Genomic DNA, 27,607 nt, shown 5'->3' with positions numbered 1-27,607 from the left:
AATCTGTGTGTGTGAGTGTGTGTGTGTGTGTGTGTTTGTGTGTGTGTGTGTTGGGGAGGGAGGGAGTACCTTACCCCTGCCCTGCTCTGACCGGGGTTTGCACCTTTTCTTTTTTTTCCTCACACCCCATAACTAAGTGGAAATTAATAAGCCGTTTTAGGTGAGATCTGTGATCCCTTGGAGGTGGTACCACCATAGACACACACACACACACACACACACACACACACATACACACATACACACGCTGTTTCCGAGCCTGAGGGTGCAATGTCTGTCTTGTCACAGAGGTCAATGGGCCCCCCCCCACAACAACTTCCCCCTCCCAGCACCCCCCATCCTGACAAACTGCACTGCAAGCGTGATGGGGTTGCCGGCCCGCACGCAGTTGGCAAAGATTTGTAACTGTGTCCCTGCAGTCCATTGCATTTGAATTATTCTGCAGGCTGGGGTGCACCTTCCAGCACACACACACAAACACACAAACACAAACACACACACACACAGACAAACACTTTGCCGTCCTTGTATTACATTAGATGAGACGGACAAAGGTGCAGAGAAGGATTCACAGAGATGGAGGGATGTAGACATGGAGACAGGGAGTTTAAATGGAGAAAGAGAGGGAGAGATAAAGGCTGTGACATGAGATTGAAAATATCACAGAGAGAAAGAAAGACGGATGATTTAAAGTGACAAAAGACACAGAGAGCACGAGAGAAAAGAGAAGACAAACATAAGGGATGGAGTCAGAGCGGGAGAGAGATATCCCAACAGAGAGGAAAAGAGAAAAAAAAAGTTGACTTAAGGATATAAAGAGGGATAGAAGGAGACACAGATGGAGAGAGAGAGAGAGAGAGAGAGAGAGAGAGAGAGAGAGAGAGAGAGGGAGGGAGAGAGAGAGAGAGAGAGAGAGAGAGAGAGAGAGAGGGGAGGAAATAATGAAGGGCAGCCAGAGAAGGACAGAAAGAGGGAAATGAGGTAGAGAGGAAGGTGAGGGGGGGTTAATGGGAAGACGAACAAGGGGCTGTGAGAGGCAGCGACCAAGGGCAAGAGGAGGAGGAGTGGAGGGGCATGGTGAAGGACAGCAGGGGAGGGGTGAGAAGGGGACCGGTAGGTTGCTTGGTGCAGGGTGGGGGGGTGGGGTGGGGGGGAACAGGTGGAAGGTTAATGGTCCTGGAGCGGATCCACCAGACGCTCTTGGGCTTGATATATGGGCCCGCGGCCGGGCGCGGGGCGTAGGCTTTCAAAGATATATTATTTCATTTGAGGAGCAGCACCATTCTGGCCGACACCCCCCCCCCCCCCACCACCATCACCACCACCCCCCACCGACCCACCCTCACCCCTGCTTCCACCAACGCCCCCAACAGCCCAGTATTTGTCCAGTGATAGATGACATGCTCCCACCTCCCCACCACCACCGCCCCAATACACACATGCAAGAAACACAGTGTTTTGCCATTAAAACTCCCACACACACACACACACACACGTGCTAGTCACTCCACTACAGTTTTTTTTAATTTTACAGAGGAGAGCTAGATTAACCAGATTATCTTTCTTTCTTTCTTTCTTTCTTTCTTTCTAGCTCTCTCTCTCTCTCTCTCTCTCTCTCTCTCTCTCTCTCTCTCTCTCTCCCTCCCTCACCCTTCCTCCCCCCCTGCTGTCAGTCTTTCTCTCAGGCTGCAGGCAGGTTCTTACGGCCGCCTGTGTGTTTTTTTAAGTTGCTATTTTAGTGGTAACAATATCTGTTTGATCAGTAGCACTGTGGGTAAGAGCAGAAGTTCAGGGAGGTGTGTATGTGTGTGTGTGTGTGAGGGGGGGGGGGGGTGCTGGAGGAGAGAGAGGTAGGGGCTTCACAAAGGCCTCTTTTCATTCATAAATTATGGATCGTCGTACGATACATCTTTTTCATAAATACTGTAAATTGAGCCTACTGTATTTTTTTAGTATGCAGTAGAACAAGAGTGTGAATCTGATTCTAAGGACACAGCTCTGTGTCTGGAAGGACGTCCTGAATGTGTTCCTTCTTCTGATATGTCCCCTGTAGTACCACAAAGTTAAAAAACACAATGAAAACCTCGACAAGACAGCACACATGTGTTTCAAGTTTCTCTATATAGGTATTTAAATCACCCAAATCATTTTTCCAATGCATTTTCCAATAGAATCTGCCATTCTTTGCCTGTTTGACAGCAGCGACCACTGATCTAACAAAATCTAAATCTCATTTTCCACTGTCCTCCTGACGTCCCCCAACGGTTGTAGACAAGGCTTTAAGATACGGCCTCTCCAAATACTGGAGTGGTCCCGTAGGTCCAACCCCAGGGGATCGCAGGAGGCCGGAAGGAAGAACAGGAAACTTGTTAAAAGAGAAGATTTAAGGTCGCCCATCCCAGAGGAGCAGCAGCCATAAGGAGACGGAGGGGGCTGGGAGGTTTTAAGCAAAGCGCAAAGTCTGCTCATCTACTTGTTGCTTTGATGAGGGATGAAAGGGCTGTCATGAAGTTCAGGTTTACAGAGCTCCGGGCCATGATAGACTCAACTGCCCTCAACAACATTTCCTTCTCCTTGAACTTCCTCCTTCTTCCTCGCTCCAGCAAAGTTCACTTTCTTACAGTTCCGTACAGTTTCCTCTCATTTAACTGAATTCTTCACTCAAGTGGGGGACTGCACTTGATTATGGACAATATCAAGGAATGCAAGTGTTGTATGGATCAATTGTCTGCACCCACTTCCTGAACCTGTTGAAGAGACATTTTCTTTAAACTTCTGTCTCTTCCTTTGCCCCATTTCACCCTCCTCTTCAGACTACCGCTGATGAAGGAGCAAAGAAAAGCAAAGATTGCCTCCACCTCCTCTCTATTTTTGTTCATTTCCAAGCAAGTTAACATGGCCTGATTCACATTTGTGAGCACTTTGGGCATTCGTCGGGGGAAAGAGCTGCTTAAGTCTTGTTTGAGGACGATCAGGGTAAAAGCCTTTTTTATTGGCAGGTCATGCGGCTTGTTAAGACGCTGAGGCAGGTGACTAGGCTCCGCTGTTAGCCCCGGTGGCCCCGCAGTAACGCAGTTGTTGTTTCACAAGTTGGCACCAGTCAATCAAATCAGCGGGGAGAGAGAGAGAGAGATAGATTGAAAAGCAGAGAGGGAAGTGGGAATGAGAGACAAAGAAAAATGGGTAAACAAAGTGGAGATGGGGACTTGATTGAGTCGGCCGGGGCTGCTAACAAATCAACTCAAGAGAATGCAGCACACTCACACACTCCGGGCGAAGTGCAGAGAAACTTTTCCTCTCCCCTCTCCCCTCTCCCCCTCCTCTCCCTGCTGTACTTATAGTTATGAACCGTGCTAAAACCACAGTTCCTTCCCAAAGTGCCTCAGCAGAGGAGGACAATTTAGAAGTATTGTTATCTGCAGGCAGATTGGGCGGCTGACGCTGGAAATATGTTGTCAGACGACGTTTAAATATACAGACAAGTGGCAGCATTTTGCTCCTAAATAGCTCCCGGCTATAGGGTTTCCTGGAGGTCAGAGGGGCCGAGGTGTGGCTACTGCAGCCTCACGTCAACCTTCAACCTCTAAACTAAACTCACCACACTTAAGTATGCAAACCTGTCAGCTAATCCATCTTCCCCTTCTCTGCGCCCGGCGTATGCATTTCACCTCTGTCGAGGAGATAGTTTGGAAAGTATCAGAGCACAAATAGGTGAGAATGGGACATACAGTCGAAGGCTTTTACTTTGAAATAAGAAACCAAACATTTATTCATATCTTGGGCACAGTGAAACATTTGCTAAAATAGCAGATACTCCATATTACCCAAGTTGAATAATATAATTGAAAACACGACAATGGATATGTCCATGACATAAGTTGCACGGCTTAGACAAAGATGAATTTGCAAACCAGCTCCCTGCTAAGTGGAGTTAACTATTTACCAGAAGAAAATGTCATTTCTGAAAAGTGTCATTTCTAAAAAGCAATCAGTTGTATTGGGCCATTTATAGTACGAAAAAATATCCCCCATCATTCTTGAAATAAAAAGAGGAAACATGCATCTAAATATTGAGAGACATTGAGTCTTTCTTGTTACTGAGCGGCAATCTTCCTCAGCCAAAGGTCCTTCTCCCTAAACAGCGTTCTGAAACACAACCCTTCAAATGGCTCCTCACACACACAGAGGGCCCCCCCGGCTTCTTATGTTCTGATGTTGCGTGGCCTCAATTATCCGTGTGTAATCCGGCCTGCCTATAGAGGTTGTGCCTGTGTCTGCCGCTTTCGTCACCGGGGTGTCAACAGTTGTCCCCCGATGTCTATTTTTGATGCTTATTTATGGCTCGTCTATTCTGGACAGGGAGTGGGGAAGGCTTGGAGTGTGTGTGTGTGTGTGTGTGTGTGTGTGTGGGGGGGGGGTGTCGGGAGTCCGGGAGACAATAGATAAGACGGCGGTGGAGCCGAGTCGACAGCTTACCGGGTAGTTTTACACAACCTAAGGGTTATTTTTATTTAACTGGTGAGGCTTGTGATTGAATTTGCCTGGAGCTGACTGAAGCACGCCGTCCGCAGGAGTAACACTAGACATTGTGGTTGTGTTGTGACAACGGGTACGACATTTCAACGCGGCCGCACGCCACCGAACGACCCAGACAAGAAAGCGGCTGTAGCTCCGCTGCCAAAGTGGGACAAAGACACCTGTTCTCTATCCCTCTCCTGGCGTTTCTTTTCCTTGCCGGGTTTAATAGCACTTGCTCCCCTTATTTCTTTTGCACTGCACTTTTTTTTTCTTTTTTATTACTCTCACACCATTCCTTCAATCTGTCAGTCTCTTTCTCCATTCCCCCCAAAACACCATAACTGCAGACCTGGCATGAGCCACGGATAAATGATTCCATACATATGCAATAAAGGCACGGCACTAATAATAGCCATTACGGTGCTGCGTTCCTTCAGGATTGCGACCTCTCAGAGGGGGATAAAAAGAGGCTTTTCGACCGAGCTGAAACAATGACGAGCCATAAACCAAATGTATTGAAAGGAGACTTGCTGAGAAAAGGTGTCGACAACACCGTCAAACCTCTGGAAATGAACCAGAGAGGCTGAGCCCAAACCAAGAAAGACAAGGTTTTCAGGTGGCAAGCCGCAGCCTCACCTTCCCTCAGGCCGTGGGCTTTATGGGCCACATGTTACGCTGCACCTCCCATCAGCCGTGTCGGGCCTCGTGCACGCCGCTGCAGCAGCACAGACGACAGCCCTCTCCCGATGCGGACGACTCCGTGGCAGCTCCAGTCGGGGGGGGGGGGGGGGGGGGGGGGGGGAACCCACAGACGCACTTCACGGCGAAGCGGGGCTCCATCTGCTCCGCGGCGCTTTGCCTCGTCCTCCCTGGGCCTCGACTGTGTACATATCACAAGACCTCGGGAAAATGCTCAATTAGTTAATTCAGATATTTAAATTGGCCATCAAAGGCGGTGATCTCTGGAGCTGTGCCACGTTTGGATGTGGAATCAAACGCTGTCTGTTCCAGAGCCCCGTTAAGCCCCCCACCAACCCCCGCACCAGCCCCATATCAAAAACGAGAAGAAGAAGGAAAAATACACCCAGCCCAGCACGTCAGTCCCTTATGGGAATCGGTGTTTCCCCGCCCTCTCAGACAGAAACCATCCCTGCGTCAGTCTCTGCATTTTAAAACAGCTCTAGTCTTCTTAGCTGTGTTAAGGTATATTACATACTACTGTATTCATGTGCGTCTGGTGTGTGTCTGAGAGTGTGCGTTGGAGAGACTGTCTCTGCACGGCTCTGAATAATACAAAAGGGGGAAAGCCTTCAGCCTGCTGTCGTCTTCGTCTCCTCGTTTTTCTCTCTTGTTTTCCTGTAAACGCAAAGACAACCAGACGAGCGTCTTCCCCAGTGTCTTTCAATGAAACCCCCACACACACACACACACACACATACACAGGTACACAAAAAACACATACACACTCATGTCCATGCCCGTGCACACACACACACACACACACATTCGTCCCCTTTCTCCATCTCATCTGACAGTCATGACCGTTTAATAAAAGTTATTCAGTCATATCCACACCTGCATGCATATACACGCTGACCTCCTCACCTTCGTATATATTGCATCCCCCCCCCCCCCCCCCCCCCCTTCACTGCGCTTTCACACTCCGCCCGCAAACACTAAGTCATAAATTGCAGCATTAACTCAAATAATGATTGCACGGCATGAAAATTCAGCGGCTGCGGCTTAATGCCCAGGAATTGCCTGGTAGATTAAGCTTTGGGTTTGTGTTTGCGTGCTTCAGGGAGTATGTAGTGGTGGTGGGGGTGCTGATGGATCAATAGGATTTCTATGATCAGTACCTTCCAAGCCGGGAGCCTTATAGGCAGCCTGCTCTAGCTCAACTGCTTTTTACATTTGGATGGCGTTCGTTTTCTCTCTCTCTCTCTGCATTTGACGTAGGGAGGGGAAGGAGGAAGGAAGAGAGTGGAGTGGCGGGAAGGGAGCAGGAGGCATTTGTGTGTGTGTGTGTGTGTGTGTGTTGTATGTGTGTGTCTGTGCAACTACGCAGGTCTTGACATGATTGCATCAAGTGTGTGTGTGTGTGTGTGTGTACGTGTTGGAGCAAAGGAGGAGGAAGGGTTACTTTTGGGAGATGCCGTTCCCTGGGCTGCAAGTGTATTAGCAGTCTAATGTTCATGTGAATAATTGATTAGGGCTTCTCTGTGTTTTTGATAATTAGTTGATAGCTTCTTAGCTCTAAGCCCTGAGATTTCATGTCTGTGTGTATGTGGGAGAGTACGAGAGTGTGTGTGTGTGTTGTGTGTGTACGTGTGTGTGTGTGTGGTGGGGGTAGGTAGTTCACTTCTGAGGTAACCTGAAAACAATAACTTTCAAGATCTAGATGGATTCCTTTAAGCCATGCACTCATGGATTAACTTTCTGCAGAAATGAGGCAACTGCACATACGTTCCTTTCTCATAACCTAATTTTTCCTGCAGTTTCCCTTTGATAGCTGGAGAACTCACCTTCCCTCTGACACCGTGCCACGTGGACCTCCAGAAATATCATGCTTACATCGGAGAGCTCAAAGCCAGACGTTACCTGAAGGGTGTTGTGCAAAAGAGACGAGCCGTGGCAGACAACAATAAACATTGCATGCATGATAAGATATCCATTGAAATTCATGTCTTGCCTCTCACCGGTCCGTTCTCTCACCTTATTGATTTTGCCTTCTTTCATATGCTTATGCATCAAGTAAAAACGGAATAGGAAAGTTTGGCCGCGCTTGCTCCGTGCTCAAATCCCAGAGCTGATATCAGACAGAGAAGAAGGTTTGTTGCTATCGTCAGCGACCTTGAGAAAACAAGACATGTTCCCCCGTGCAGCACAGAACCAAAGAGATACTTTGTTTTTCCTGCCTCATGAATGTCGTGCCGGGATTTTTTCTCGAATTCTCACACGAGCTAACGCGTTAACTTTACATTCAGTGATCCAATATTTTTACCTGTAAAAGCTGTCATTTCAAGATTGTGTTTTTTATTTATTATCTTCTCACATATTTATTATAAGTGCAGAAACTCTGGTCTGCCGGAATAGGCAGCTCCTGCATTTCCTGTATCTGTAGCTGCCTGATTCGCCACTGGGTTGAGGTGAGGCCCAGGCAAAGACTTTATTTGGCCCCTTGTTTGCTCTTATCTCAACAAGGTCTGAGGACAAAGAGATGCTGTGTTTAGGACCGACGTGGGGGGGGCGACGAGATAAATGGAGCATTTCGGCTTTTGTTTTCTCTTTCTCTCACAAACCCGGGACAAGGGGATGAATGTCAGGGCGTGAGGACGGGCGAGAAGACGTGGACACGGTGAGAGGAAGTGAGCGTGGCCAATCGAAAGCAGAGTGTTCTCAGGGTCAGAGGTCAGCCTCCAGAGTCTGTTAATGCAGTCACTGTGGGAACCGATCGATCCCGGTGCCCCGGCACTATCGATCAGACGTGGGCACATGCACAAGTGGACACACACTCAGACCGAGACTGGAGCATTCCTTCTGACACACACTCTGCATTCATCCGCTCGTGCAAACCGCTCTCTGCTCTCAGTCCAACCCAGTGTATTGACACACACTCACTCAGAACACCTGGCAGAGTGGTTGTCAGAGAATAAGAGGGTTGTAGACAATCAACAGAAACACCCGTGACACCATAACCTTTGACTTTTGACATTTCATTTTCAGGCCATTTTATGTGTCAAATGTTGCTTCAATAATACACTACAGCCCATTCTCCTGTGGTCAAAGACCCACTAACATCTGCTTTTGTCTGCAACGGGAATAGTTACAATGGGCATTGGCTCCCAGGTCAAATGACTCGGCCGTAGACACAGGTATTTATCTGCTCCAATAAAGAGCAATGGAAACATGACCGCACTTCTACGATTAACGTCTCTATTTTGCCAGTCTAGACACTGACGCTGCCATTTTCAGGGGCAATAGTATGACGCACATTGAACTTCAGGGTGTTGGCCTGTAAATTTGGCCATAAAGATTTGTGTATTTATTGTTTTTTTACAACTTGGGACAAACGTGCAGCAGGGATTTTTGTATCGTGCAAAATGTTAAACTGGAAAAAACAACTAAGTTTCTGACATGTTGGTAGCGTGGCACTTCTCATGATGTCGAGCACGATGCATCAGGGGAAAAAACAGACTCATGGAATTTGTATGACCTCTGTTCTCTCAAGTTGTTCTTCAAAACTTTGGTTTCAGAGTTAGACATAAATCAAATCCACATGATTTTGACGTGTAACCTGCTCCCCAGTTCTCTGAGTGAACGAGTATTGTTGAAAACCCTGGTTATCCTATATGCTCAACACGTTGCCGAGTACATGTGTTTCTAAAGACTAAAATAGAAAGTTCACGGAGCCATATAAGTATTTTCTTTCTTGGAAAGCGTCCCTCCGAGTCAGGGAAACGCTCACGCTTCAGACAGCAGGTCCCGCTTGTGACAATGGTGATATTTCCTGAGCTCACAGATGGCCCCGCGGCATCTCTATGGCTGTTTAGGGACATAATAACAGTCTAGGGTTTCTGTGTGCTCAGTGGGAGATAAATCCACCGGCATTCTCCACTACCTGATATGTTGGATTAGAGATACAAGCAGGCACCAACAGACAGGTGCTGGTGTGAAATGTTGATGAGCACGCAATGATATACATATCGTATACAGAGACACATAGCAGGCATTCATGTTACAAATCACTGCCGGTGGTATCCAGCTGATGCTAAGTGTGCTAGCTTATATTCTCTACAGGAGATGGATGCATTTATGTATTTCTCCTGATGCCTGATGATTTGTTTCTGAGTTTGTTGCCCAAGTTGGCCGAGGATCAATCTGTATTATATGAAGTTTAAAAAATTAAACTGTCTGAAATATATAATGTATATGATATATGATATGTTGGGTCAGTTAAACCCAGGGTTAGGGTTAGAGTTAAGTCTTAACTGTCTGTACATTTGAGTTTGTTTCTATATAAGTCCTAAAAGTCAGTCCACTATCAAACCGGCCACTGGTGACCTACTGGTGTTTCATTTGAAACCAGCAGATTCTGTCCAAACCTCGTCCACTGGCTGACAGATTTGGTTTCAGTGAATCTAGTTGTTCGGTGTATTATCACCAGTATTATCATTCCTCCACTCAGCGAGCAGCACCACCTGCCACCTGCTCCTTTTCCCAGCATTCTTATCACCCAGCCAACCTTAGGACCGAGGCCCGGGTGGACTGTGGCTAAGATGATAAACAAGAGCTTGAGAGTTTGGCAGCAGATGAGCGATGGGTGGGGGTGTGTGCAAAGGGGATAAGCATTTTCTCATACACTTCTACAGTCTGCACAACAGGAACATGGACGCCCCCCCCCAAGGACCACCTCCCCCCCCACCAACCAGGTCACATAACTGGAACATCCTGGGGATTTTGTCACTCACGCCGCCTTTTTTTTCTGATGGAGGCAACTCTATTTGTGGCGTTTGAAAGTTGCGGCTGCCAAAAGGTGATTTGCGGTCGGGTCAGCATTTGCGACTTCGTTTGCCCTAAAACAAGACACCGGCTTCAGATTCAGTAGCGACCTGATTGTTTTAAAGGACAATTCACAACCCTTTAAAATTGTTTTTTTTATAACAAGAAATAGGTAATAATGTAGTAATTACATAATAAAATGTGATTTTAGGTCAACAGGATGGCATGTGCTTCCACAAACCACTTCCTGACGCCCAATTGCTTGCACATCATCCTGCTGTCGCTGATGGAACCCCACACCGAGTCTCTCCTCAATTAAATTACCACACTGGACTGGAAACGAGCTACAGTACAACTCGGGCGCGACATAATTAAGTGTTTGCAACAACGCTCTGAGAACAACGGGCGCCACTCTAGGTGAATTAATGCCCGTTCCCAGGTGGATACAGGGCCTGTTTGGCTCAAGGCGAACAGATGCCAATACAGGACTGCACCAAAGGACGGGCTGCTAGAGACGCCGGAGCATTGATGTGGGCTTCAAACCTCACCTGTAGTACTCCCAGACACCATTGATTCTGGTCCAGCACGGAGAAACGCGGAGACAGAAGCGCAGCTATTGTTTATGTACAAGTCGTTTGAGGCAGATAAACTCATCGTCTGTGCGTGTGTGTGTGTGTGTGTGTGTGTCTGTCCCCCCCCGCGCGTCAGAAAATACACACGACTCCCTCCGTTCATTAAGGCTCCACAGAAGGAGATTCCATTAATCTGTTCATTAGGCCACATCAAAAATGGAACTACTTATTAAAATCAGATCCAGCTGTGTGCTCTCGTTAAAGCCCGCCGTACGCTCCGGAGCTGAACAATGCTCGTGGCACTCGACCAAGAGCCGGCCACAAGAAAGGAGGAAAAAGACTCGACTGCTTTGGCCTGTTTTGACTCAACACACCATGATAATTGCTCCACTCTTAGCGGGGGCCTATGAATAAACATTGCTTTTGTCGGCCAGCGTCTGAATACTCCATTTCCAATTAATTTACATTTGCCCAGAAATGGAGGGAATATCTGCTCTTAATCACTCTGTTTTATTTTCTCAATTTCCCCCAAGTCTTTTCTCATTCTCTCATTCCCCGTCTGACACTTTCATTCCCCCCCTCTCACCCCGCGCTCGCTTTCTTTTTCTAACTCTCTCTCTCTCTCTCTGGAAAATCCCATTAATCTCAGCCAGTGGTTTTGAACAAAAGCTATGGGCTAAGCGATTGATCCGGGCATTGATCCCACTCGCCTGAACGATCATAAAGGTGTTAAATTGGTTTCTTGGAGGATATGTATTTTTCATTGCTGGCTGCTGCGTGTAGAAGTTCCTGCTTGGTGTGTCTCTCATTTTTTGTTTTAAGCTAACACGGGTGATGACGTTAAAATATTAAATAGATCACACCTTGAAAAGTAGCCTTAAATGTGGAATTTGAGGCCAGTTTGAAGCAGGGTTTTTTTTGGCGGGGGGGGGGGGGGGGAGCATGTTTACTGCATGAGCGTGAACCTTAAATACTAAATCCTTATAATGAGTTTTGCTCCATCCAAGGGTAGGTAGAGACTTGGGATCGTCAAAAATGGAAGAGTGGAAACCAAAGAAGTGAAGTGCACCATATATTTTGCTGTGAACTTCTTTCTTAAATTGTTATTGTGTGGCTGGATTTGTGTCTTTAAACCACAGAAGGATCTCAGGTAATTTCCATGTTAGGTAACTCAGGGGAAGGATGCAGTTTGGGGTCAGGGAAGAATCCATTAAACTTCGGTTTGGATCAGGATCAGGGGGCAGATCCAGGATTATATTTTTTCCCCTTCTCAGGGCGTTTTTCAGCATTTCATTCACGGTTTTTCGTGGAAGAATTTCATCAAGAGGATTTTGATGGAAAATATTTAGGGGACTGATATTTATGAGTGTGTGAAATTTGGAGCTGCTTCTTTGAATTTCAAGCTGTTGGGGCTCATACTGAGGTGTTACTGTTTATCGCCCGGTCCGACCCAGAAACAACACCAACAAATAAATGCATATTCTTTTTCACGTTGAGATGAGATTAGCTTTAAAACTTAGTCTGACTTTCTATGTTTTTTATTATGATCCCAGTAAAATAAACAATCTCCTATCTGGATTTTTTTATGATTGTAGTTTAATGTAAAACTATTATAGCCGTAATAAAAGGTGTGTTTTGTTTCACTTGGAAAAGTGGGGAAGTGAGAAACAAAAACAAAACATAGATTGTTTCCTATTGAGTCAACCTTGCGAGAACAAAACATTAAACTAGAAACAAGCGGCGTTATCTCCATTTTCCGTGACTATGTGTTGAGATAAGAATTAACAAGCCAAACTGATCATCTGTTTTATTGCTCCCGTGGACTTCAACAAGCTGCCTGTTTGAACTTTGTAGTGTCGTATTGTGAATAAATCAGCCACTGGCAATCGGCCCATGTTTTACAGACTCTTTTCCCTGCACACGAGATAGGGCTCAGATCGGCCGTGTGAAATCAGGAGATGGACGGGTCGTCGACTCCGTGTCAGAAGGTTCATATTATCTGAGCGAGCAGGCAGCCGAATTTGTAAGATCAGGCGCCACGAATGTTGCTCATTTGACAGAGCAAAGGAAGAGCTTGTCAGGGAAACAGCTCGTGTCGCCGGCACTTAAAAGGTCAGCGGGCTGAACCCCAGCCCCCTGGCCCACCCCCTCGCCCGTCTGTCTGTCACCAGTCCCCCTCTTCCAGGCGGGTGTCCCCTGCTCTCGTCTATGCTGCCATCGTCCCCTCTGAGCTGCCCCTCTTTGATGACCCGGGCCTCTTGTCAGGGAAGAGCTTCCAGCCAGGCAGAGTGAGGACAGCCCTTTGATGAGGACCCCGACACTTGCCAGCTCCACTGACGTGCAGTGGGGGGGGGGGGGGGGGGGGGGGGGTCCTTTGAAGAGACATGTACCCAAAGACACACACACCCGCACTTACATGAGCTTCCAGGGTCCTTAGATGGAGTGACCGGGAGGAGAAGATTGGGGAGAAGACCCTTCTTTGGGTTCTGATAGTTTTAATGAAGGCATTTGAATTTTACTTTTGTTCTGGATGTGAGACGCCTCGAGGATGAGGACATAAAATAAATTGATGTATAGGAATGAAGTACCGGGAGACAAAAGAGGCCGGGCCGCTGTCAGAAATGGTGGAAAAGGTCACTGGAGCTTTGTTGTACTTTTGTTTTTTGTTTTTCACTGATAAAAGAACAATGGGAGATGAAGGACGCTGTAAAGTTGCTTCTTAGATTTGCTGCTGCACAATTTCACCAGATTATTTTTTTCATATTTTGGAAAAAGTTATTTTCTAGGCATGATGAAAGGGCAGTCATATTCATGAGATAGGTTGAACCACTTTTCTGCATATTGGTGAGAAGGTCAGATGAAGGTCAGAAGAAAAGCAAACAAGGGATAAGAGACCAGTAAACAAGGAGGAAATTAACTATAAATGACCTAAATCATAGCCAGTGCAGTTACTAAATGTCGGATAAAATGTCCCAAAAGACCCAGAAACCAGCCGCCCATATGTTTGTGTCCTCCAGCGTTGGTGGCCGATATGATTTTGCAGAGTCAGTGTTGTGCACGGTTATTGCTGTGACTGCCTGAGTGGTAAACAGACACTGTTTGACACCATCACCAGTCAAAACAATCCCAGTCAACAAGCACTACACTGAGCCGCAGACCAGTTCTTATCGTACGGCCTGGAGCCCTGGAGTTGACATCACGTTAGCGGCTAAGGTCGCTGCAGATCTCAACAAACGGATCCCTGTACGACTTTTCCAGACAGCACGGCAAAGACATTCCTTCCGCGTGGCGTTCCCGCTGCACCTGCCCCGCGTCGCAAACTTACAACATCGATCCGACATTCTTCACCCCCCCGGCCAGTTGGTGATGAACAGCTCAGACGGTTCTCACAGACCCGAAGCAACAAAGTAACACACATCACCACCGAGAAAACGCAGAGTGCCCGGAGAGAAACATTATTCCCAAAGATACCACAAAGAGCACAATGTTTGGTGATAGGAAAACGGGGGGGGGGGGGGGGGGGGGGGGGAGAAGAAAGAAGCTCTCATACATTTTCCTCATTCCTTCCTCCTCAATGTGGCCTTTTCTCTCTGCGAGTGTGGATATGCGGAGTAATGATTAACACAGCCGGGCATGGGAAGAGACTCGCAGCTACAATAGTGGGGGTTGTATTTGGTGTTTTTTTGGGGACAAATCCACTGTTTCGCCTGTGACAGCTTCCCATGCTCACCTGGCAGGTCCATGGGAGCCAGCGGCTGGCATTCAGAGGGCGGGGGGGGGGGGGGGGGGGGAATAAGTGGCTACTTAATCATTACCATCTATGGAATCAGTCAGACACTGCTGGCAATGGGCAAACAGATAAACCCTGCAACATTGTAAAATCCGGCACGTAGCAAAGTGCTTAACTGAGTGTGGAGAGGTTCACATGAGAAAGCTTCCCAGTGCATGCTGGGGACTTTTGAGCTTGTGTAAGGTTGGAAAAAAACAATGCCCAGGGTGTGCAGCTGATCAATAGCGATTGACCTGTGAGCAGACTCCCCCTGCAAACAGCTGCCTGGGATGCGTTCAAGCTGCTGAGGCGAAAGCATTCCCTCCACTTCTAGTTCTGAGGACAGGAGACTGGACTTTTTTTATTGGAGAAAAGACTGTTCTAGTAAACAATTCATACAAATAGAAGACTGAATTAAGCACATTATGAATATATATATTTGTATATATATTTGTTTCTTCTTTAAAAAAAAGCACAATAACGCAACCAAAAAATCTTCGGTTGATTAAAAACATTAAGGAGATGTTTGTTCTATACATGCGGCGTCTGATTGGATCGCCTCATAATCCTTCATTCCCCGGGAGCATGTGCCAGTTCACGATGATGCTGCTCAGGCTCTCATCGATACTGAAAAACTTTACATCTGACATTGTTACAGATGAAAATACAGACAATAGAAAAGTTGCTAACTGACGTGTGTATCTGTCACCAGGTGGACGACCAGATGAAGCTGCTGCAGAACTGCTGGAGCGAACTCCTCATCCTGGACCACGTGTTCCGGCAGGTGATGCACGCCAAGGAGGGCTCCATCCTGCTAGTCACCGGCCAGCAGGTGAGTTGGTTAAACTCTGGAAACGTGGAGCTCTACCTCCATCCACTGTTTCTTTTCTTTTTTTTTCTTTCTACAAAAGGCCCCCAACCATGCATCAGTGGCTCCTCGGGGGAAAACCACTGATGCAACATCTCAACGTTTCCCTTAAAGCGTTATTGATCCCTCAGCCACACAGGAGTCACTGCTTCATTAAAAATAGATTATTATAGATATAAGCTAATGTCACCAGTAGAATCAATTTTTTTTTCTCAGCAGGAAGACGCTGACTGTGAATGAGTAAAGCACACAGCACAGTGAGTAGGTGGGCAGCTATTCTTTTTTGTTTTTTGGTGGGAGCTCATGCCCGGGGCCCAAATGGCCAAAATCCTTAATCTGTCAGGATCCTGTGATTCACAAATAAAATCACACCAACCAGGAGCTGGCAACAGAGACTGATCCCATGCACATACAAACACACAACCGAGGCAGAAAAGTGCACAATGTAGAGTGTACTCAAACACACTAACAGGCAAGAATTGAAACTGCTCAGCGAGAACAAGCCTCTGACCTGTGGCTGTCAGCGAGATGATAAGTTATGAATAATTGATCGACAGGTTCTCCAACACGTTGCTGTTCAACAAAATGTTTTATAACAGAAGACATTGGACTAAATATTGGAAGTGCTTGAATATGTAAGTGCTTCCCCTTATTAACTCTGAATGAAGACAAGGTCAGGGGTAGATTTTTTTTCGAGAGTACTGACTGCCAAGTAAGAAGTAGTACTTCTACTGGTGAGAAGTACAGTCAAGGGGGCAATGTCCACTAGAGTTGAAAAGAGAAGGATTGTAACAGGTGTTGAACAGAGGGAGAAATGATGAAGGAGGGAGTTAGGGAGAAGTGGAAGAGGATGGTTGCGCAATAATAGCAGAGGGGAGGAAAAAGGAAAACGAGGCAAAGGGCGTGAAGGAGTGAGGAAGGAAAGGGAGAGAGAAACAAGGTGAGGGAATGAAGGGGGGGGAAGAAGGACAGGAAAAGAGGAGGGATCCGGGAGGAGATGATGAGGCGTAGAGGAGAAGGCAGCTTGAAGATACTAGAGAAGTACGGAGGAGGGGGAGGAGGGACCGATAGTCAGGGGAGGTGCAGGTCGGCGGTTTCGTTTGCATACTCTGGATAATGAACAGCTGGTGGAGCGAGTGCGTGTGTGTGTGTGTGTGAGAGAGAGAGAGAGAGAGAGAGAGAGAGACATAGAGAGAGAAAGAATCTGAAACAGTTCATTATCTCCTATTATTCTCTGCCTGGCCAGGGGTGACAGCACAGTGATAACACCAGGGATATTAAGACCACAGTAGCTGCATCACCTAGAGCAAATGCTGCACGCACACACACACACACACCAATACACACACACACACACACACTCACACACACACACACACAAGCTCAAGCCAGAAAATAATGTACCAATACCGTGTCAACAGCTGTTGCATTGATATGATGGTCTTAAAATGTCTTGCTCCGATGGCGTCAGGAGACTTTGAGCTTTCAAACAATGTATAATTTGTCAAGGTCGGAGACGGAGGCTGGAACATCTCCCCTGCAGAAGCACTAACAAGGCCAAACCCATCCACGGCTGGGGCGCTGGGTTTTGAAGGGTTAATTCCTTTTTTTCTTGATAAATTCCGAAAAGATCCGATCAGGCCTCTCGAATCGTACATTAGCAGATATTTTCACTTCTTCTGAGGAACCCTCTGACATGGAGAGAGAAGATCTGTTGAGATGGATCGTTGAGACAGATGTTTCGCTTTGAATCAAGCCGCTCCTCTTCTCTCGTCGGTCATGTGCTGCACTCATTCTGACCTTTGACAAGAAACCCAGGCTACCAGCAGATTTACTGTTATAGCCTCTCATTCGGTCTCCGTCTTGCTCCTCCTGTCCTTATCCTGGTCGCTTGCTAATGACTTGTCTGTCCTATATTTCAACATGTCACCAGTTTGGCTTTGATTTGAGTTTTGGCGTTGAAGACGGGAGGCCTGGATCAAACCCAGAGTGGTGAATTTTGGGCTAATGCATGCAGACATGAAATGACACAGACTGAAGTGTTGAATGATTAAACAAGGCCTCGCAGCTTCACAGCCACGTATGTGGAAAGCTGATGGTTTGATAGCACGGTGCTCCTGGTGCACATGAAATTCAAATGGAGCAGAAATGCAAAAACAGATGTTCCCGCAGCCGGTCGCAGATTTCTTTGTGCTCAAACACTTTCTACCGACATCAAACCCCTGTACCCGTCCAACCACTCTCACCCTCCACATTCATCTTCAATGTTTAGCTATAGGATCGTATTCATGATGGGCTAGGATCTGAAGCTTTATTCATATATTTACTCTCTAAGTCTTTCCAGAAGGGATAATAAAGTCATATTGATTGATTGATTGATACACAGGTCACCAGGGTTAGTGCTAAGTCGGCTGTAGCCACATCATTGCAGGTTTCTTTCCCTCCTCCTCTCTTTTTCACTTGGGGCTATAGAAGGCAATAACCCAAGGCATCACTATCAACAGTCCAATCCTTCGATGAAGTTATTTCATGCACAGTTGATTTTATGTAAATTGATTGACACCTTAGAGGGTGGGGTGGGGGGGGGGGGGGGGCAGCGTCTGCTTTTTCACAGAGTGATAACTCTCACCGTCTCGAAGGCGGAAAGAGAGAGAGGGACAAACAACTAGTGTAGTAAAAGAAAAGGAGAGAGAGGGAGGGAAGACGACAGGAGAAGAGATTTTTTAACATTTACTCGACTCAGCCCTCGTCCTCAGACGGATGAAAAACAAGCTGCAATCTTCCTATTTACACGATAAATAAATTCCAGATCCAGGCTGCTTTTAATTGCAAATGGGAGCTCGCTGGGACCTTCCACCTCCCCGAGCTTTAGGAACTGCGCACGCCAACATCTACCTTCCCCTGGAAACCTCACACAGTCAATTATGATAATGAATTGTCAATAAATATAAAAATTTCATATGGTCCTGCTTACTGTGAGTGGCAGCGAAGGACTTGCCTCCCAGACAAATGTGCTGCAGCTGCAGCTAGGAAGTGCACCTGGGAAGGAGCGTGTGAGTGTGTGTGCTTTAAATGGACGGGTCAGAACAAACGAGGATGGGTCCTTTTCTATCTATCTCTCCCTTCGCCATCAGCAAGTTTTCACAAAATACAGATTCATTGTTAAAAAACATTGTCCTCCGTAGCTTGTTTTCTCACCCTCCAAGAGCAAAGCGTGGACTCTGTGTTCAGAGTCTACTGCTTCCAAACAGATTTCTATCTTTTTGGCAACATCCAGGAATCAATGAAAGTCTGTAGATCGCACCGAGCAGTTTGCACTTCTTCTCACATCCCCTCCCTTGTTGCTGATTCCAGGTGGACTATGCAGTGATCGCGTCACAGGCCGGAGCCACCCTCAACAACCTGTTGAGCCACGCCCAGGAGCTGGTGGCCAAGCTGCGCTCGCTGCAGCTCGACCAACGGGAGTTTGTCTGCCTCAAGTTCCTGGTCCTCTTCAGCATGGGTGAGAGTCTCTCTTTTTTCTTCTTTAGTTTTTGGGTTGACCCTTCGCACTGCAAGAGCCTTCTGCCAATCAATTACATTTAAATTCAAATGCAGCCGAATGCTTTAGGAGAGGATTAAGGTTTGGCACTGGCAAGAGAACTAGAGGAAGGAGGGGAGGAAGGGAAAGACCAGTGAGAGAAAAAAGTGAGGGAGGAAGGAAGTAGAGGAGGTGTGGTCCTTTTCCAGGAAAGAAAGACAGGGAGGATGGAAGATTTTACACATGTAACATGTAACATGTTACGCACAGTGGGAGGAGTGAAAGATGAAATGAGAGCATGAGCTAGAAGAAAATGCGGAAGGAGGATGAGAAGAAGTGGTTCGTTTCGGGAGACTTCATTTTTCTCTCTCAGATCATTTCTCCTTCCTTTCACCACTTGGTACCCAGATATTTCTCCTCACCTCCTCTTCTATTCGCAGAAGAGTGAGGAAAGGATGAGATTGTGGGAAAGAGAAGGAGTTGGTTGCAGGTGGGTATCGCAAAGCATTTGAGACGGAAAGGTGGAGGTGAGCCCACGGGATCATGTAGGGAAGGGAGCGGGGTGGAGGGATAAGTAGCCCAATGAGTTAAGGGATGAAGAGGAGGGTATCCTGTGTGTGTGTGTGTGTGTGTGTGTGTGTGTGTGTGTGTGTGTGCTCCCAAATCTGCTCCGTGCTCTCTAAACCGAGGTCAGACATTGCCAGGAGACTGTCATCTCTGTCTTTTTCCTAATAAGTCTGCAACAAATGGCCACTGAGGGAGGGACACACACACACATACACACACACAGACACACACACACACACACACACACACACAGACAGACACTCGACCAAATTTACTTTAAGATCCTACATTACTGAGGCCGGTGATGTTGAGGCAGCTCCACTCAACCTGTCACCTGGCATCGAGAGCGTCTCTGGATTATATACATACATCTATCTTTAATCCACAAAGGTCACGCTCTCAGTTCTTTATCTTCTTTAGACAAAGAGAGAGCGACTAATGAACTGCTTCACACACACACCCACACACACACCACACACAGAGAGACACACACACCCAGGCAATCAGGCAGGATTAATGTTTGTGTTAGTGTTGTTTGGTGCTACAGCTCAGAGAGAGGGAGGGATGGTGTGGATTGCATTTTGGCTTTAGAGTGTGTACGTGTGTACGTATGTGTGTTTGTGTGTGTGTGTGAGTGGATGTGTTTTGTATGTGCAGTGTTTTTTTTCAATGGGCTGTGGGTGTTGCTGGGTCTCAGGGTCTAAATAATTCGGCAGAAACATCATCCATAATGAAAGGCTCACCTGAGGGATATGTATCGCCCCCGGCAGTGCCTGTTCTCCGGCATCGCCCAGGCCTCCTGCAAAAGGAGCCTGACAACCGGGCGCCGTACAGAGCTGGCTGAGGGGATCAGCGTTAGAGGAAGTGGAGGTGGTGTCGGTGGGGGGAGAGGGGGAGGCGCCCGAGCAATGTAAAGCCGGGAGATTAGAAATGATTTGATTAGTATCACACACACACACACACACACACACACACACACACACAGCTGAACGGAGACGAGTGTGTGCGGGAGGGTTGAGATAAGTTTTACCTGAGGGAACGTGCATAATGTGTGTGGCAGTGGGAAAGCGGGCGTGTGTTCATGCATCATGTGTGTGTGTGTGTGTGGAGGTTTCAGCAGCTGCCTGTGCCCAACAATTAGAGCTGCAGTGAAATAAAGCGTGAGAGTAGCTCTGCACTGACTCTACTGAGTAAAAATATGACACTCCCTCCGTGTTAGCTTTATTTCATCTCTAACACTGTGATGCTAGAAACAGTGACTTGAACTTGTCTAAGGATTCAGGACAACTATCCCTATCTCATGTGCTGCTACAACCGCTACTAATACTTAAATCATTTTTACAATTATACAATTTACTTCCAAGGCCAATATACTGTGCCACTGCAAGGAAATAAGTATGCTAGTTCTTCAGGAAGCTGGAAATCGAAGGTGTGGACAGACCAGATTTCATGTCCCCTTAAATATTTACCTCAAGTGGAAATACAATATTTCTCTATACCCATTAAACAAAGGTTCCTGTGGCTTAACTTTCAACTTGCTAAACAATACATAGCCAGACTTTTGGTTGGTATAAGAATTATCTTATATCCCTACTGTTCCATAGGTTCATTTTTAGGATAAGGTAAATACGACTTAGGTTATCAAAGCTAAGAATTAAACCCTTATTGATGAATCTTCACCCCAGGCCAGCAACCGTACCACTGTGGGAACTTATGAACCAGTCAAGCAAGACTTGGTGTTATAATTAACTTTGATTACAATATCTCTCCAACCCCAACTGTAACTTTAACTCTACCGTAGTTTCTTTGAATAGATATTTTGTAGAAACCGATGCACTGTACATTAATATGAAATATGATTGAACGTATTCTGTGGTTGGGCAGAACTATCCAGTGTTAATTCTCCTTTATAGTTTATACTTTATGCCTAGTTCGTCTACTACAACCACCTCACCCGTGTGAGTCATGGAGGTAGTGATGCAGTCTGTATTTATCCCTCTTCCTCTCTCTGCCCCTATCATTCTCATATTTTTCTTCTCAGTATTTCTCCCCATATCTTCAACCCTCTCTTTCTCCATCCCTCCTCCCGTGGACGGACGATCAGTCACCTCCTCCCTGCCAGCGGAGCTCTTAGTTAAGCCAGTTGTCGATAAAGACAGGGATATAGATGTCACTCCAGCTGAGGGGAGACACTTGTCTTTATACCTTTATATTTTATATTTTCTCTCTCTCTCGCTCTCTCTCTGTCCCCCTGCCACTCTTTTCTTGTCTTTAAGTGAAGTATTTCACTTTCTATCAAGGAGGAGATTATCACTCTTGGAGCATTGATCTCTTAAGTGTTTGTTGGACATTGAGGAATGATTGCGTGTGTTGGGTGTTGAGCAAGAGAGAGAGAGAGAGAGAGAGAGAGAGAGAGAGAGATATGCTGCTTGGGGTCAGAGTTCAGGGGAGGATTACTACGAGGTGTTGTATGTTGTTGGATGACTGTTAATGGGTCTTTGATTTTCTTTAAAAGGCTTACAGGCCTAATAGAAAGACCGACAGCTTGTTGTTTATGTGACCAGGTGACAGAGCAGCAGAGCGGAGGTGACGAACGAGTCTCACGTTCAAACTCAGAGAAAAGTGGTAAAAAAAACTGTCGTCCTCCAACTTTGAACTTGAATTACTCCCAGCCCTGTGTCTTTGAGCTCGGTATATCTCCTGATATGAAACACTATTTTGTTTCAAGGAACAAGGAAAAGTGCTCATCCTAAAATGAGTTATTTTATATCGCATGACTTAGAATCTGCTTACTAGCCCTAAAAAATCCCCCATTGTCCATGGAAAGTGAAAAATAACAAAGCTTCATTGATGAACTTCAACAGTAAATCATGTGCATGTGTGTGCAGCCTCAGTGACAGAGGTCAGGCAGTGTTCAGCCAGCCACCAGTTAACCCAGCTCAGCGGGTCAGACCCCCATCAGGTGTAATTGGGTGAGACAGGTGCTGCCAGTCCTCGTCAGCTGAGAGGAGAACCAGAGTAGCTGCCAGAGCAGCACGGGCTGGTAAACGCTCCCAGTGGAGGGAGCAGATCTGTGGACATGAACAGCCCTGAAGAATTTCCCCACGTCCAGGTCCTTTAGTGGAAACAAAGCCAGGGAGAAGCTGATAGAGGAAAGAGTTCAGGCTTGTGTTTGATCACAGTCATACTGGCTCCTAAAGTCTCATTCATGGAGCTTTGACTATATTAAAAGACCGTTTTTGGAACCAATTCTCTGGTAATACACACATCAATTCTATAGAATAATACTTTTCAGCTGAAAAATAAAACAGGAAAACTCAAAGAAATGTTGCTAATATTACAGAATACAAAAAAAAAAACACATAACAAACCATTATAAAGATATGAGAGGGCCTATGAATGTTTGGCATTGTTTTCCAGAAAATGACAAATAGTTAACAGATTATAAAATACATACAATACATTTCCTATCAATAATTTAATTGATTAACAGATTATAAATTATTCTGTCCCAAAGTGGCACAATATCTTTCTTTATATTTAAATATAAGGACAGAAACTCTCAGGGGGAAATGTTTGGTGAGGTCGAAACGGTATGCTCTTAAGGATTTCAAATTCATTGACAAAAACACATATCAGCTTTCACACCCAGTTAATGGAATGGAATAAATATTGGAACATGGTGAAATGATGTGTATTGATTGACTGTTCTGTGATCAGAACTCATTTCATGTCCATTCGTAAGAAACCAGGACAGCCAGTCACTCAAGAGCTGCCTCAGCACCACATTAGCTGTCCCTCACGAGATTAATCAGGCTCTGAGCGAGGCTGGAGTTTACAGACCCGCACCCATCCATCTATCCATCCATCCATCCATCCATCCATCCATCTCTTCAGCTCTGCTTTGTCCCCTCTCTTTCTCCACCCTTTCCTTATCTCTGTTTTAAACATCCATCTTTGTACGCCTCGATCTATCACAACTCGATCCTCACATCCTCCTCTATTGCTCCTCTTTCATCTTCACTTGAAACTGAACTGCCATTCATCTCTCTTCCTCATTCACTCAGAGGATTATGTCACCCCTTACCTACTTAAAGTGTCCTATCTTAAATTAGCGTTAAGGCTTCATCTGCTCTTTCTTCTTAAAACACGGTAAAGTTATTAATGTCTCTAAACTATGGAACTGATTTTCAAAAACATTGTGTCAATAAATAATGTCAGGAATGACTCAATGTTATTTCCTCTACATCTTCTCAAAATATCTTAAATAATTTGTCCCCCTGTTTCTGTCTCCACTGCTGCATCCTGAGTTTCTTACTCTCTGCTCCCTTCCCTCGTTTAATCTCTGAAAATATGAAACACCTCAGTTTAAAAAAATCTGAAAATTGATCAAATTTACAACTTACAATCTCACAACATAATAACAACTTTGAGTTATATCTATACACTGAACTCTTATTCATGCTCTGCACCATGAAAGCATCTCCTCCATTCAGAATGCTTTGGATTTAATTCCTTCAAACCATGAGTGGGTGCTGGGTTGAACCTGACGACAGAATACACAGCACTGGTGTTAGCGATAGTGAACAACACAAAATGAGCGAAAACTAAATGAATGATCCTAGATTAAGAAGAACAAATGGAAAGAGGGAGCCTGGTTTTAGTTCCATTAAAGGTACAAAGTCTGCCTTAATGTTATTCCGGAATTTGAGGGGTGGGTAAATTGTGTTTATGTGCATTTATCTCTCACTGCAGACCTGCACTTTCTTCAGACCCACACATGCACCCATGCTCGGACGTGTCTCTCATTAGTATGTTGAGTGCGGCACACAGTGCAGGCAGACTCTTTCTGTTTTTGTGCACCGCGAGGTCAGACACCAATCTGCTGACAACAACACAAACACAGCAAACGTGATTAACCTTGATGAAGAAAAGACAAGCATTATCAGTCGCTCTATTCCTCTATCAGACAGCATTTGTCTCCACACAATGAGAAAAACACACACACACAAACACATTATTCCCAGACAGGTATGTCCTAATTAAGCAACAGCCGAGGCTGCTCAGAATCAATGCCCTGATCCCAGGCCAGCGAGCGGGGAAGCTGGCTAATTCATGTACCCTGCTCCCACCTCCCTCTTCTTGCACAAAACCTGGCAAATATTAATTTCCTGAAACTAACCAAATCATTTAGAATCCGTCCGGGGATTGATTAACGTTGGAAGTTGACGACTACTCAATATTTACACCCATTGAGACCAATGCAAAGGCCAAATTATGGAGCATATAACTGGCACAATGCTTCACAACATAATTAAAAAGCAAGATAATAAGGATATTCTTTCCCCTCTTGCTTTGTGTGGGGGCGCCAATCGTTCTGCTGGGCTGTTAGTGAGCAGAAGTGAGTCATGGTGTACGTTTGACCCGATCAATACACAAATAAAGTGTGGTCATCGTGTGCAGGGGTTGTTATGCCCGGGCCCACAGGGGAAGCTTCTCCTCCTGCCCTCAAGGGACCGGGAATCAGGATCAGGCAATAAAACCTTTATTTTACAGATGTAAAATGTGGTTAAATGGAACTTGGTTTAAAATGACTGAGTAGATGTAGCTTTATAAATTGAACCTGTCTTGTAAATATTGTGAGTGGCAACCATAAAACAAACAAGTACAAAAGAACCATGGAAGTACACTCTTAGAAACAGCAGAACTTAAAGACATATACAATAGATCTAGGTAATAGATTTTTAATATGCAAAATAATAATAACATAATAATAACATAATAATGTAAAAAAAGTGTCTGGTAACTGACCTTAAGTTAGTACATGCAGGGCTAGTGACATTCCCACACTTGGCTTGTGAGAGGACGTTGCATCATCCCTCCAAAATTGAGGACAGTGACTGAGCGTAGTATTTGAGTCAGGACTCTTTAGTCATATAAGACAGTGGATCTAAAGTAGGTTTTAGATCCCAATGCAGTTTCCAATGAGGACAGACACATGTGGCACAAATCGTACTTCATGGTGTGAGCGCAGGAATCAAACCCCCGTGCTTAAAGCATTTTTGTGGGTCCCGCAAATTACAGACTCAGTGACTGGATTGATGCAATGATACAAAAACACAGTAGTATGAAACATGTGTGTAAAGAGCAATGCATGCACAGAGCGACTGCACCTCGTGCCTTTCATCTCTCCGTTTGGAAGCTTGTTGCCGAAGTGCTCGACAAACCTGCGCTGATTGAAAAGTATTGGACTCTTTTTTACTTTTGAAATCTCTCACCAGGCAGCATTTTAACATGAAGGCAACTTTGTCGCCTCATCTAGATTGACCGCCATGACTTTTCTTTCATTTCATCCGGAGCAGGTGGATGAGCATTGAATCAAATACTTCCAACTGTTTTCTCTCAATATTAGCCTCAGAAATGTAACATGGCGAGCAGTCGGCTCCTGACGCCGGCTGCCACTTTGTTGGGAATTCCGTGTAATGAGGCCGTCTAAGAGGCTTTCAGACTTTATCAAGCAATAAAAGCTCCAGGTCTGCGGCACGCCGGTATTACCTGGCAGCACTGCAGGCTTGTCATCAAGCAGCCGTTGCGGTGAGTTGTGGTGGTGGCAGGGATATTAAAGATCACCGACTCTGATCCCTGACCTGCGTCTTCCTTCAGCCTCAGTCTTGTATCTCGCCTGATGCCTCACCTCAGAGTTTCCTGATGGATTTCGACATTTCTGCCCCGATTATCTCTGAAGTATCTTTCAAATTTACAACCTCCAGTTTACCTTCCTTTCTTCTCTTTTAAGCTCTTATCACACTCTTACAGGATTTACATGGTGCTTTTGTTGACACTGGGTCTTTATCTGGTTTCAAACATGGCCAGTTATCAGAATGGTTTGTTTGGAGAGGGCATTGTAAATGGAGATCTCCCAGTACTATACATATGTGATAAACAACTGATGTGACAATAGAGCCACACTATTGTTGTTCTTCAATGGGGCCCAGATAGAGAGAATAAACAACTACTAAGGATGGAAACATAGTTAAACATATTTGCTCTTGTAATCCGTTCAGAAACGCATAAACAGCAGAAAGGCTCAAAATGGAACCTTAATGATAATTCAATGGTAATTCTGTAATGTTAGACGTGTCCTTAACATGGACAATTACATGAAAGTAGAAAAGATAGTAGTAAAAAGGTAGAAATGAAGTAGCAAATCAATTTAATGTAACAAAACAGATCCAAAGCCTGATACAACAGATCTGTGCTGCAGCAGCGTGATGCAGCAGCAGCAGCAACTTCTCTCACCCTCCTCATGTAGTGTTGCAAGAGTTTTTATCTCTTTGTGAATTTCAACACTCCAACACGCCCGGTGAGAGTCGTAACACGTGCAGCCCTGCTCTCCTGCCCGGCTCTGACAGGCTGCACGGTGGCAGCAGGATTTAATGCACTTTAACTCACTGCCCCGGCCGAAGCAATTCAGGACAGATCCCCCCTAAACTTCAGCCTCCCTCCATCAATACACTCGCTAACTACCCCAGCAGTGAGTACAATCAGACAAATGCTCCTGTAAAAGTTTTTTTAAGAGGAAAAAACAGCTTCCTGCCCTCCACCTCCCCCTCTGCTCCTCTCTGCCACTCCCATGAGGGCTGATTTAAGACGGGCGAGCTATGAAGAAACTGTTGCCCTCCCATCTCCCCCCCCCCGCTCTTTCTCCCTCTCCCCTGGCCTTATTACTGGCTGTCAGTTTATTATAAAACATTAGGAAAGCAGAGGGACACTTGCAGTTACTGTCCTATCGATCGGCCGGGATAGATTCTGTGATTTAGAGTCGGCCTCTGCTGGCGCCCTCCACGTTCCCGGTCTCCTATTAAGGTACCAGCGCTTTGCTTTGGCTATTGATGTCTCAACATTAACAGTTACAAGCTGCTACAGAAAATCAATGCTCAACTTTTATTACCGGCTGCATAACGCAGAGGACCCTCCCGCCAGCTGATACTTAGCAGTCAAAAGGAGGCGAGGAAGGGCTGCCTGGCACGTCAGGTGTTTTCTAAGTGATATCTGCAGTAATATCAATCATGCGTAGAGCACATGGGGGCTTTCAGGGGCCAGTTAAGGGCCTTGGAGGTTAAGGGTACAGCATAGGAAGGTATAGCTTGCCAAACAGGCTCGGGTCCCAGCGCTGTGCTAGCTAGAGTAGCTACTCCTCACCAATTAAAGGCTGAGGGATGTCTGGGATGGATAGGACAGGCTCGGACTCTCTGCTGAGAACAGGCTCACATTAGCCAAGGGAAACAGAT

At 45.9% G+C, this 27,607-nt stretch overlaps 1 protein-coding gene across 1 annotated transcript in view; it reads left to right on the top strand.

The window, feature by feature from the left end:
• The window catches only part of nr5a2 (nuclear receptor subfamily 5, group A, member 2), a 61,760-nt gene that overhangs the window by 21,574 nt on the left and 12,579 nt on the right, over positions 1–27,607 (top strand). The window contains exons 5-6 of the mRNA XM_062394892.1: positions 15,074–15,193; positions 18,584–18,731. Coding sequence (XP_062250876.1) covers positions 15,074–15,193; positions 18,584–18,731 — 268 coding nt within the window. The remainder of the gene's footprint in view (positions 1–15,073; positions 15,194–18,583; positions 18,732–27,607) is intronic.

The sequence above is a fragment of the Platichthys flesus genome, chromosome 9 (genome assembly GCF_949316205.1).
Source record: "Platichthys flesus chromosome 9, fPlaFle2.1, whole genome shotgun sequence".
NCBI lineage: Eukaryota > Metazoa > Chordata > Actinopteri > Pleuronectiformes > Pleuronectidae > Platichthys > Platichthys flesus.
The sequence above is the reverse complement of the archived record's forward strand: the minus strand, read 5'-3'. Positions and strand labels throughout refer to the sequence as shown.